Source organism: Oryctolagus cuniculus, chromosome 2 (assembly GCF_051225735.1).
Source record: "Oryctolagus cuniculus isolate XC-2025 breed Fujian yellow rabbit chromosome 2, ASM5122573v1, whole genome shotgun sequence".
Taxonomy (NCBI): domain Eukaryota; kingdom Metazoa; phylum Chordata; class Mammalia; order Lagomorpha; family Leporidae; genus Oryctolagus; species Oryctolagus cuniculus.
This window is the reverse complement of record NC_142868.1, coordinates 92,750,684-92,763,981: the sequence shown is the minus strand read 5'-3', so window position 1 is coordinate 92,763,981 and position 13,298 is coordinate 92,750,684. Positions and strand designations below refer to the sequence as shown.

The 13,298-nt window shown below is 41.6% G+C and overlaps 1 protein-coding gene across 1 annotated transcript in view; it reads right to left on the bottom strand.

Moving 5' to 3' along the window:
* Positions 1–1,496: 1,496 nt before the first annotated feature.
* LOC100358989 (A disintegrin and metallopeptidase domain 3) overlaps positions 1,497–13,298 on the bottom strand; it is a 99,686-nt gene continuing 87,884 nt past the window's right edge. Inside the window, exons 19-21 of the mRNA XM_017350395.4 lie at positions 5,415–5,580; positions 2,964–3,014; positions 1,497–2,414 (exon numbers count right to left, since the gene is read on the bottom strand). Coding sequence (XP_017205884.2) covers positions 2,408–2,414; positions 2,964–3,014; positions 5,415–5,580 — 224 coding nt within the window. The 3' untranslated portion in view covers positions 1,497–2,407. The remainder of the gene's footprint in view (positions 2,415–2,963; positions 3,015–5,414; positions 5,581–13,298) is intronic.

Below are 13,298 nucleotides of genomic sequence, written 5' to 3'. Positions count from 1 at the left end.
GGAAGAAAGATCTTCCAACTGCAGGTTTAATGCCCAAGTGGCTGCAATGAAGCCAGGAGCCTGGAACACCATCTGCGTCTCCCAGGTGGGTGACAGGGACTGCAGTATGTGGGCCATCTTTTGCTTCTTTCTGAGGTCCATTAGCAGGGAACTGGATGGGAAGGGGAGCAGCCAGGACTCCATCCAGCAACCCAACGTAGGATGCAGGCATCACAGGCAGAGGCTTTAACTGCTGCACCGCAATGCCAGCTACTACTCTACTTTTTCTATGCATTGCTTCTGCTCAGTTTCTTAAGTACTTGCACACACTATGTGTCACATGCCATTGCATTTTATTTCATGTTTCAATTTTGGAATAATATTCAGAATCTCATGAAAGAGAAGTGAGTGCATCATTCTTTTTGTTTTTAGCCATTCGGATTTTCTAAAATCCTCATGATACTGAAATTCTCTTACAGTATTGTTTCCTTCGTATTTTGCAATTTGCTTTTGCTATTTATTATGGATCCTGGTGGAAAGAGGACTTTAGTTATCCTTTTTCTGAAAAAAGAAAAAGTCTTTAGTTGTCCTTTATGCTACAAGGATGAATTTGCCAGATATAAAATTCATCTTCCTCCCTCCCTCCCTCCTTTCCTTCGTCCCTTCCCCCCCCCTTCCTTCCTATCTTTTCCTTCCTTCCTTCCTTCCTTCCTTCCTTCCTTCCTTCCTTCCTTCCTTCCTTCCTTCTTTCCTTCCTTCTGGCATAATTAGCAGAAAGGGAGGGAGACACACATATACACACACAGTGAAAGAAAAAGAGAAGCAGAAGTCTTCCATCTGTTGCTTCACTCTTTAAATGGCTATAACAGCTGTAACTCTCCATCCTGTCTGCCATATGGGTGGCAGGGCCAAGAACTTGGTCCATTGTCTGCTGCTTTCTCAGGCACATTAGCACAGAGCTGCATCACAAATGGAGCACCAGGATTCTTTTTTTTAAATTTATTTATTTATTTGAAAGTCAGAGTTAACAGAGAGAGAGAGAGAGGCTTTCTAGCCGCTGTTTCACTCCCCAATTGGATGCAATGGCTGGAGCTGTGCCTATCCAAAGCCAGGAGCCAGGAGCTTCTTCTAGATCTCCCATATGGGTGCAGGGGCCCAAGGACTTGGGCCATCTTCTACTGTTTTCCCAGGACATAGCAGAGAGCTGGATGGGAACTGGAGTGGCCAGGACTCGAACTGGTGCCCATATGGGATGCTGGCACTGTGGGCAGCAGCTTTACCCACTACGCCGCAGCTCCGGCCCCTGCCAGGATTCTAACCAGTGCTTATATTATGGTGAATGGATGTACCACTTTTCTTCATTCATTTATCAGCTGATGGACTTATGGAAAACATGAATGGGCCTTCACAATGGAGTTCTTCCACCTCTTCCTAGGAGAATTTTTTTCTTTAAAATATTTATTTATGTATTTAAAAGGAAGAGATACAAAGAAGAGAGAGAGAGAGAGAGAGAGAGAGAGAGAGAGAGAGAGAGAGAGAGATATTGATTTTCCACTTGCTGGTTCACTCTCCAAATGGCCATGACTGCTGGGGTTGGGCCATGATGAAGTGAAGAGCTAAGACCTTCCTTGAGGTTTCCCACATGGGTGCAAGGGCCCCAGTAACTGGGACATCTCTCACTGCTTTCCCAGGTGCCTTAGTAGGGAGCTAGATTGGAAGTGGAGTACCTGGGACTCTGACTAGTGCCCAAATCTCTGCCTTTGCACGGAGACCCTGCAGGTCCTGGCTGCACTCGGGGTGCAATGCTCTGTGGCACCCAGCAGGAGGGGGTGGGAGAGGGAGACTGCAGCAAGGAAAGCCTACCCAGGGAAGCTCAGCTCAGTGAAGACAGAGCAGCAAGTGTGGGGTCCCCAAAGACAAGCGAGCACTTCGAGTCTCAGTTTACATGGGGCCCAGGAGGCACCACCTGGAGACGGAACAGAGATCCGTGAGCAAGGACCCACCTAGGGCCATCCTTGTAGATACAGCAGATGGCAGGACCATCTGGGGCTCTGGAGATGCCGCGACCCGGTGACGCTCCCACTGCATGCTCCACAGCCTGGGAGAGCTGTTGGAGAGGTGCAGGGTCACCATGGCCAAGGGCACCTGGGGCGGGCAGCAGTGGACAAGGCGTTGTTTCCCGCTGGGGCTGCAGCAGCTTCCAGGGCAAAGCTGCTTACTTCCCGGTGAAGGTCTGTGACCGCACCAGAACCACAGACAGCAGCCTGTGCACTTTGAGTCACAGGGTTTATTTGTGTTGCTGAAAGTGAAAGCCTGAAGCCACACCAAAAGGAGAAACAGACATAGTTATTCATCTTGAGTCAGGGTAGTTAGCAGTGAGTTTCTTGGTCATACCCTTTCTCCAGTCTATGGTTTTTGATGTTCTTGCTTAGTGGCTGTGAGGGAAATACAGACATTAGAAATGCTCAATTTTCATCATTAATAAAAGTCGTCCACTGTTAAACTAAAGGTATAGCAGTTGATTGGTACATACACACACACACACACACAGAAACCCACTGCCTATGTTGAATTTTGTGTTTGATTTCTATGAAATTTGTAAAGCATGGTTTCTCTTTCACGAGTAGTTTGAAAAGGAAGCATTATAAATTAACACTCAGGTGTTTCATATACAATGTCTCTAAAATATATGAATAAAAGAAGATTACCCATGGGGCCTCTTTAAAACCTCTTTAAACTCATTTCTTGTCATAAAAAAAGTTGCTTAATAAATCTCAGGTTGATACGAGTTAACATTCAATATGCCCAAATAAATATGAGTGCTTATTTCAGCACAGGAAATGAGTAAATAAGAACTTAGATGAAATGAATAAATAAAAATTGATATTTGGATAATAATTTTGGTGAATTAGGTAGGGCCGATAATCTAAAAGGACTTCATAGATTATATTGTTTTTGTCAGTAATTTGATGCCTTTGGTTTACCTTTTACTCTGTGACTGAAGGCTGCTACTATTACCGTCTTCTGACACTGATCTGTATAAACGAAGAAAGCATTTTACTTTTAAGGATTAGGAAACAAAGCAATCTGGAGCAATAGCAATAAAACTTAGAGAATAAGGGCTGATGCTGTGGCACAGCGGGTTAACATCCTGGCCTGAAGTGCCGGCATCTCATATGGGCGCCGGTTCTAGTCCTGGCTGCTCCACTTCCCATCCAGCTCTCTGCTATAGCCTGGGAAAACAGTAGAAGATGGTCCAAGTCCTTGGGCCCCTGCACCCATATGGGAGATCTAGAAGAAGCTCCTGGCTCCTGGCTTTGGATCGGCACAGCTCTGGCCGTTGCGGCCAATTGGTGACTGAAACAGTGGATGGAAGACCTCTCTCTCTGTGTTTGTGTGTAACTCTGACTTTTAAATAAATAAATAAATCTTAAAAAAAACCTTAGAGAATTAAAAGTTAAATCTGTGCTAATTCATCAATTATGTGTGAAATTAATGTGGGGAAAGATTATTACATCTAACATAATAATTCCCAAATGTTAGAAAGATCCTGTGTATAAACATCTTCAAATTCTCAACTCACCGTGTATCTACTCATAATTTTTCTGCAAAATAACTATTTAGAGATACAATTATTGGGACTAACCACTCACTCTCCTTATTGAGAGCTTTAATGAGGACCACTAAATCTTCCAGTTACATGTGGCCACATTTTATGGTGCTTAGAGAACCTGCACGCTTGTTTTAGAACACCACTGCGGAGGGCCTGCGCCATGGCGCACTAGGTTAATCCTCTGCCTGTGGTGCCAGCATCCCATACAGGCGCCGGGTTCTAGTCCTGGTTGCTCCTCTTCCAGGCCAGCTCTCTGCTGTCACCCAGGAGGGCAGTGGAGGATGGCCCAAGTGCTTGGGCCCTGCACCCACATGGGAGACCAGGAGGAAACACCTGGCTCCTGGCTTCAGATCAGCTCAGCATGCGGGCCATGGCAGCCATTTGGGGGGTGAACCAACAGAAGGAAGACCTTTCTTTCTGTCTCTCTGTCTCTCTCTCACTGTCTATAACTCTACCTGTCAAATAAAAAAAAAAAAAAAGAACACCACTGCACACACCACAGTTAGTGTTGGAAGGGGAGGGTCACGGCTTCCTGCTTTCTGTTACACAGCTAGGACGCCTTGACTATAGTTGATAAGAACAGGTTTGAACGCTGTCCTTGGACTGCTAAGTCCGTGCTGGGTCTGAGTTTAGGTGCCCTAGTGCGGCTGTGTACTTTTGTCTCTGGAGACTATGCACTGAGAAGGCAGTGGCTGTGGGCAGGCTGTCAGCGCTTTCCTTGAAAACTCATGCGGAAGTGGTTGGAAGATGTGCGGGACCCAGTGTAAGCAGAGCGGTCGTGGAGGGACCAGACAGAAACAGGATGAGCTGATTCAAGACTAAAGCCTTTGGGGAATGGAGAGAAGGTCTCGGCTTCCGACCACGCTGCTCATGTCCTCCACTCTTCCCTTCAGCTCTGTTTTGTTTCTCGCCCCTGGCTGTGATGCTGCGGGCTCTTGGGATCCAATTTTGTCATTTGTAACCAACGATTCCTTATTATGATATTTCTCTAAAGGTCTAAATTACTCTTGTCGACTAGTTTTGCTTTCTGAGATGTCTTAAGAAAGGGCGCCAGGAAGACCTACGCCAGCTGTCATTCAATTAAGTCAATCAACACTAATTTGATTATGCAAATATCATTATATAGAATCCAGACTACTACTCTGAATTTAAATATAGATTGCTAGCCTTTTGATGTCTTCACTGATTTCATAAATAGAGGTGTTAATGGAAATTTTAATCATGCTTTCGCCTCCATCAGCATTCCTGAGAAACAGCCATTTTAATTTTGCACAGAATGAGATCCACTTATTTATTCTCTTTTCTCTGTTAATACTTCCGTAAATATGCACCGAGCAAATTGTGATTGGCATGGTCGTTATGGTAAGTAAAAATAAAAACCTGTGCAATAGCTTAATTATAAACACATGAACAATATTACTTCTGAGCAAAGTTTAGAATATCCTGTATTTTCTCCCTCATTCTGTGACAGCTCCTATTTTTTAATCACAGCATTTGCTTCCCTGACTGTGTCTGTTCGCCTCCCGAGCACAGGTGGGTGTCAGGGCAGTGGCAGTGGTGCTGCCTGGGAAGTCAACAGAACCTCCTAAAACAATTTCAGCCAACGTGGCTGCTCCTGCAAAGGCCCCAAGGACTTCCTGAGCCGCCACAATTGCTCCTGTGAACATGAGGGATACCCAAGTGCCTGAAGTCTGGGACTTTCTTATTCAGTTCTTCTAAAAATTCACCCTATTCTTCTGAGGATCCTACCTGTAATATTCTAAATGACATTCTTACCATAATTCATTTTAAAACTCAACTTAAAAATAATATGTTTACCTACCCTCTACTCAAAGTTTCTTCTCTGCGCCAGAATCTCTTCCTTCTATTCCAGTTTAGAGCAATGACAGCAATCACAACAACGAGTGGCAGATAAATGTAGAAACTAATCAAAAGGCCATTTTTCTTAGGTGCACCCTGATAGGATTCAGGGAAGTATAAGCTTTTACCTGAGAAAATGAATGCATGGGTAAACTTTTGGAAAAATTATATTCAATTTATACAAATAATTTGAATCATGAAAATTTGGATTTCAAATAATACAGCTGAATATTCAATTTTAATTTACATGTCTTCCCAACCTTCTGTGAGAGTAGCCCAAAGTATATTATCTGTTTTGTCAATTAAATGCACTTACACATATCATGACAATAGCTACTGTTAACAATATATAAGTCACATAAGGTTATTTATAATCTCTTTATGCATATTTAGTCTGTACTTCTTTAATATTTTCATGTTATTATATTCTCTCAAATTCCCTTACATGCACTACTGTTTAGAACACATTATATAAAATTATCTAAAACTAGGTTTTTAACTTTAAAAAACCTGGAGAAATATTAAAAAGAAGTAAATAAAGAGCTACAAAAGGAAAATAAAAATGAATAACAGTGGTGTTTGGGATCTCTGGGATGCCATCAAATTAACCAACATTTGAGTTTTGGGAATTTCTGATGGAATGCAAAATAAGAATAGTTTAGAAAGTTTATTCCATTAAATAGTAGCAGACAACTTTTCCAATTTGGGGAAAGATTCAGAGATACATATATACAAATTCCTAACAGGGATATGATCAGAAAAGAAGCTCACCATGACACATTATATTCACACTTTTGAAAATAAAATATTTAGAGAGTATCTTAAAAGTTAGGAGAAAAGCATCAGCTCATTTTTAAGAGAACTCCCGTTAGATTGACAGCAGATTTTTCAGCACAGACCTATATAGGCCATGAAAGAATAAAGATATACAGTCCATGTTCTAAAAGATAAAAACTACCAACCCAGAGTACTTTACCCAGTGAAGCGTTCACTCATAAATGAAAATGAAATACAGCTCAACAGAAGCAACAATAGAAAGAATTTATTACCATCCTGCCAGCCTTAAACATGATACTTAAAGACGTATTACATGCAGAAACAGAGAAAAACAACCAGCATCTGTGTCATAAGAATATGAAAGTAGGAAACCCAATAGCAAAAGAAAAAAGGGTGTTCAAAATAAGCAATATAAATTTGTATGGCAAAATGGCAGGACCAAGTCACTACTTTATTAATAATACCCTTGAGTGGAAATGAGCTTAACTCTCCAGTTTAAAAATGCAGACTGGCTGAATGGATTAAAAGAAATAAGACCTAAGTGTATGCTTCACACAGGAAACACTTCACTAGGACACAGACAAACACACACACACACACACACACACACACACACAGAGGTACTGAAAGTGGAAGGATGGAAAACATTCCATGCAGATGGCAACCAAAAGTGAACAGGAGTAGCTATACCTATATCAGAAAAAATAAAAATACAAAAACTTATCTTAAAGCAAAAACTCTTAAAAGAGGCAAAGAAGGTCAATATGTAATGAGTAGGAAGAGATGCGTTCAGCCTGAAGACAAGACTATTTTACATGCACCTAGCTGAATTCCACAGCACCCAGATTTAGGAAACGAATGTTAATGGAGCAAGAGGGAGGCAGAAACTGTAAGTCCAGGTCACTTTACCATTCCATGTTCATCAATGGACAGGTCAGCCAGGCCAAAATCTACAAAGTAAGAGCTAATCTATACTGTACACAAAATGGACCTAGTAAATATCTACAGAACATTCAGTCCCGCAGGTGCAGAATATACGTTCTTTTTATCAGCAATGGAGCATTCTCTAGCACAAACCATTCAATAGGCATAAAGCATCTTAAAATTTTTCTAAAAAATATAATCATATCATGTATGTTTTCTCAGCCCAACACAATAAAGCTGGAAATAAACAACAAAACAAACTCTACAAGTTATGTAAATGCATGGTGACCAGACAGCAAACCTCTGAATGAACGGTGGATCATTGGGAAAACAAAAAGATTAATAACCAGAATATATAAAGAAATCAAGAAACTACAATAACAAAACAAACAGCCCAGTTAAGAAATGGGACAAGGACTTAAACAGACATTTTTCAAAACAAGAAATCCAAATGGCCAACAGACACATGAAAAAATGCCCAGGATCAATAGCAGTCAAGGAAATGCAAATAAAAACCACGGTGAGGTTTCACTTCACCCTAATTAGAATGGCTTTCATACAGAAATCAACAAACAACAAATGCTGAGGAGGATGTGGGGAAAAAGGTACCCTTATCCACTGTGGTGGGAATGCACACTGGTTAAACCACTGTGGAAATCAGTTTGAAAGACATCTCAGAAAACTGAATATAGACCTACCATAGGACCTAGCCATCCCACTCCTGGGAATTTACCCAAGGGTAATGAAATCAGCAAATAAAGAGTTATCTGGAACCCCCATGTTTACTACAGCTCAATTCATAATAGCTAAGACATGGAATCAACCCAAATGCCCATCAACTGAAGACTAGATAAAGAAATTAAAAAAAATAAAATCCGGTCATTTGCAACAAAATGGATGAATCTGGAAAACATCATATTCAGTGAAATAAGCCAGTCCCAAAGGGACAAATACCATATGTTCTCCCTGATCTGTGACAACTAACAGAATACCTAAAAGGAAACCTGTATAAGTGAAATTGACACTTTGAGAAGCCATGACTTGAACAGCTGTTGTCTTGACTGCCTGCCAAGGAACAGTTTTTTGTTTTTTGTTTTTGTTTTTTTGTTGTTGTTGTTTGTTTTTCTTAATGGAGAATGGGACAGGGAATGGGAGGAGGAGGAGGTAGGGTGGGAGTTGGGGTGGGAGGGGGGATACGATGGCAAGAATCAGTATATTCCCAATGTTGTACTTATGAAATTTGTACTCATTAAATAAATCATTTCTCCAGGAATAAAATTAAATAAAATTAAATTAAATTAAAAAATAAAGCCAATAAATAACAAATACTAGTACATGGTGGAGAAAGGGTTCCTTAATACACTGTTGCTGGAAATGCAAATTAGCACTATTATGGAAAACAGAACACAAATTCCTCAAAAAACTAAAAATAGAACTATCATAGCATCCAGCTACATCACCTCTAGGAATATATTCAAAGAAAATGAAGTCAAGAAAACATGGCAAATTAATTTTTAGCAAAAGTGTAAAAAAATTAAATAGGCAGTGAATAACTCTTTCAATGTTGTGTTAGAATATTCAAATACTCATGAATCAAAAATTCAACTTTGGACTTGTGGCACCACTGTCATATATTCTTGTCATGGCTGACTCCTATATTAGTGGGCCTGAGATTGCATCCTGGTTCTGCTATAGACTTGGTTCCTACTAGTGTGCACCCTGGCAGGCAGCTGGGGATGGCCTAAGGACTTCGAATCTTTGGCACCAATGTGTGAATTTCAGAGGAAGTTCTTGGCTCCCAGCTTCAGCTAGGTACAGCCCTGGCTGTTGTGTGCATTTGGGTAGTGAGCAGTGGTAAAAATATTCTCTCCCTCTTTCTTTCTCCCTCCTATCTTTTAAATAAAAATAAATAAATAAAATGTGAAAAAAAACTTTTATCATAAGATTCTGCTACTCCTTACAAAAATTAACCCAAAATGTGTTATAACCTTAAATGGAAAACGTAAAGTTATCCCTTTTAGTATAACAGCAGAAAATCTTCAGCTCCTAGGAGTGATAGAGTCCATATAATTGACAGCAAAATCGCTAACCAAAAAGGAAAAAAAAATAGATTCTTCAAAATCATAAAAAAAAATCTTGGTATGAGAAGAAAACAAATTACTGATTCATGAAATCACATGAAGAAGAGCAATTTAGCGGTTGCCAGGAGTTAGGAAAGAAGGAAGAGAGGATGGATATATTTACAAAGGGAATAACAGCAGGGATCCAAGGAGTGATGGCACAGTTCTATATCACAATTGTGGGCATTCCAAGAATCTGAACACCCCAAAACTGCATAGAACTCATACACCTATATGCACATAGATCCTGGTGAAATCTGATTTGGATCTGTGTATTTTTCCAGTCCCAATTTCCCAGTTGGATATTGTAGAACAGACTTATAACATGTTGCCACTGATGGATGCTGGGTGGAGGTAACAGGGTATTTCCCTCAGGAGGACTTTGTAACACTTTGTAAATCTAATTACTCTGATATAAAATGTTAATTTAAAGCCAGTAGGCTATAAACAGAACTCCAAAACTTGGCAATAAAGATCAGGCAAGACAAAACAAAAACTAGATAATATTGTATGGTGGTAAAAGTGTGGATTGGTTGTGCAGTGAAACTGTCATAATGGAAAGACAGTTTGGAAAAATTTTTAGCTTTTACCTGTAAAATTAAAAATCCATTTATGATGTAGCCCAGCAATCTATTTGTGACTTAGCCACGAAATAACCCAAAAAAAACTTATTTATACACAAAAGCCTGTGTACCTGTTTACAGCAGATTTTTTTTTTTTTTCACAATTTCCTGTCGCTCCCCCTCTTCGTGGAGGAACGACACAGGACCCTGCGCTGTTCTTTTGTCTGCTCGGCCCTCCCCGGGTTTGCTGCTGGTTCTTCCCGGGTTGGCTACTGACCCTTCCACCTCCGTGGAAGGGCGGTTCCCCCTGCCACATTCCCCACTTCCGCGGGGGAGCGGCACACCGCCGGCCGGCTCTCTTGGGGGCTGCACAGGTGTTCCTTCAGATAGATGTTCCTGGTGCATGTTGTCTCTCTCCTCCTTTATAGTCCTCTTCCACCAATCCCAACTCTGCTACCCACACGCCGAGTACACTGCTCTCCTCCAATCAGGAGCAGGTCCTGCTGTTTATTGGTTGAACTGGAGGCAGCTGTGTAGAAGCTGTTTCCTCCTCTCCCAGCGCCGTATTGTGGGAGAGCAGATGCATAGAATAAGTCTTAATTCGAGTAACAGTCTAGTCTGAGTTGCTCCCCACAATTACCAAATCCTGGAAACGGTTCAAATATCTGTCAATAGATGACTGGATAAGCAAACTATAGGTCTTTTCAATGGAAGGCTTTCAGCATCAAATAAAGTTCAAGGGTTGAAACCCATTATAACATGGATGAACCTCAAATACACACGTGCTATACATGAAACTCTAGAAAAAGTAAATCTAGAGGGACAGGCAGCAGGTGATCTGTTGGCGGGGTTGTGAGAGACAACTACAGAAAAGCATGCAGAGGGATGACTGGATTGACAGGTGTATTCCTTGTCAGGATCATTGTGGTAGGAATGAGAGCCTGTCTATGTCGAGTAGCTATGGAACTCTATTCCACAGACTGAATGCACCGTGCATACATTATTCTGAAGCCTAAAGTGTTTAACATAAATTAAGAATTAAAAAGGAAATGGGCATTGTTTTGCAGAGGGAAAGTTACAGCCTGAGTTGTCTGCACCTCAAATAGGTACCAGTTTGAGTCTCAGCTGCCCTGTTTCTGATCCTGTTCCCTGCCATCGTACCTGAGAGGGCAGCTGAAGGTGCCCAAAGAGCTTGAGCCCCGAACACCTACATGGATGGAGTTTCAGGCTCCTGGTTTTGGTCAGTCCCTGCTGCTGAGGTCATTTGGGGAGTGAACCAGTGGATGGAAGATAACTCTTTGTCTCTCTCTCTCTCAACCTTGCTCTCAGTGTCCCTCTACCCACACACCTTGTAACTGCTTTTTAAATAAATAAATAAATCATTTATTAAAATAGTTTTATTATTTTTTAAATCTCCATAAAGGGAACAAATCTCTTGTATTTCGTTTATACAGATTTTAAAACATAATGAGGCCGGCGCCGTGGCTCACTAGACTAATCCTCTGCCTGTGGCGCCAGCACACCGGGTTCTAGTCCCAGTCGGGGCACCGGATTCTGTCCTGGTTGCCCCTCTTCCAGGCCAGCTCTCTGCTGTGGCCCAGGAGTGCAATGGAGGATGGCCCAAGTGCTTGGGCCCTGCACCCCATGGGAGACCAGGATAAGTACCTGGCTTCTGCCATTGGATCAGCGCGGTGTGCCGGCCGCCGCGCAATGGCCGCGGTGGCCATTGGAGGGTGCACCAACGGCAAAGGAAGACCTTTCTCTTTGTCTCTCTCTCTCACTGTTCACTCTGCCTGTCAAAAAAAAAAAAAGTAATTATACTTCCCATCATACCCTTCCTACCTCCCTCAATTTTTCCACTCTCCCTCCACCTTCTTTATATTTTTCTTTTAATTTGTAATGACATACTTTCAGTATACTTTATAATCATGAGCTTACCCTCCAATAAACAAGACTACAATAAATAGTGAGTAGAAAAACCACTGTTCCTCACAGGGCTGTGAAAATGCAGGGATTATATTATTGGGAAGAATAATAAAAAAGCTTTCTGAGATGCTGTCTCTGGCCTCTGCTGAAGAATGAGATTGGGTGCCCAGGAGAGCTACAGCCTGGGCCATCCCTTCTGCCTTGGCTGCTGATTCTCAGCTGCCCCGGCCAGGGACTGAGAACAGGTGCAGAGAGTGAGGGCTGTTATTTCACCCACCTCTTTCTGCTTTTACAATGGCGTCATTGGGGATTGAGAGCAGGTAGTAGTTGCAGAGTGCTGTGATACCCCTACCACTTACCCCTGCAAGCAGCTGTGTTTGTACCACTTCTGGGATTCCTCTCCCTGACCCAAGGCCAGTGACCTGCTCTCAGAACTGAGGGTGAGTGCCGTTAGAAAAACAGAACAAAACCTTGGAGCTGGAGCTGCCAGTGTAGACAATTCTTCTGGCAAAAAGCATGTCCCAGTGGTTCCAACCTGATCCAGGTGCTTCCATATCAGAGCAGCCTCACAGTGGGCATGCCTCCAGTTCATTACGGTGTGCACCGCAATGGTCTAGAATGCCTTCCAGTGACCACTGGAAACTCTGATTCACTCACTGTCTTTTCAAGTATTGGCTACAGCCAAAGAAATGATATACTATAGCATCCCAGTTGGTCCAAGGACAATCTTGTTACCAAGCCAACACACCACATCACATATCCGAGAGAAAGTAATTATCAGGAAAGTTGGTGATATAAATGGACATAGAGACACCTGATCTACCATATGCACAGAAACAAAGGTAGCTATCATGGAGAAAATATGAAATTCTAAAATTCATTAGGGAAAGAAAAGGGAGATTCAAAATAACAACAGTTGTTTACATGATAGTTGATCAATAATAACTTTGAATGTAAACAGACTAAAATATGCAATAAAAGGATATAGACTGGGTGCAAGAATAAAAGACAAAATGAAACAATATGCAGCCAACAAATGAGCGACTTACTCCAGATTTGTAGAAACAACCAGACTGAAAATGGAGGGATAGAAGAATAAGTTCTGAGCAAATGGAAACAAAGAGACAAGTGCTTTTAACACAGTAGTATCAGATAAAAAAGACTTTTATGTCAAACACTGTACAAAGTGTAGGTGGATGCTGGGTCTATTCGGTGACATGAGCTTACAACTGTACACACATGTACCAACAGCAAAGCTCTCAATACATACCACAAATATTATCAGCTATAAAGGGAGAGCTAGATGGCAGTCCAGTAAGATTAGGGAAGTTCAACATCCCATTTCCAAAAAAAGGAATTAATTACCCAAACAGAGACTTAACTGACAAACATCAACTCTAAACTATCCTTTTGACCTAATGGACCTAACAAGGATATACAGACCATAGAACGCAACAGCTGCAGGATACATTTTCTGTTCTAGGGCACAAGTAACATCTACCAGGATTGATCATATGCTAGTCCACAAAATGAGGC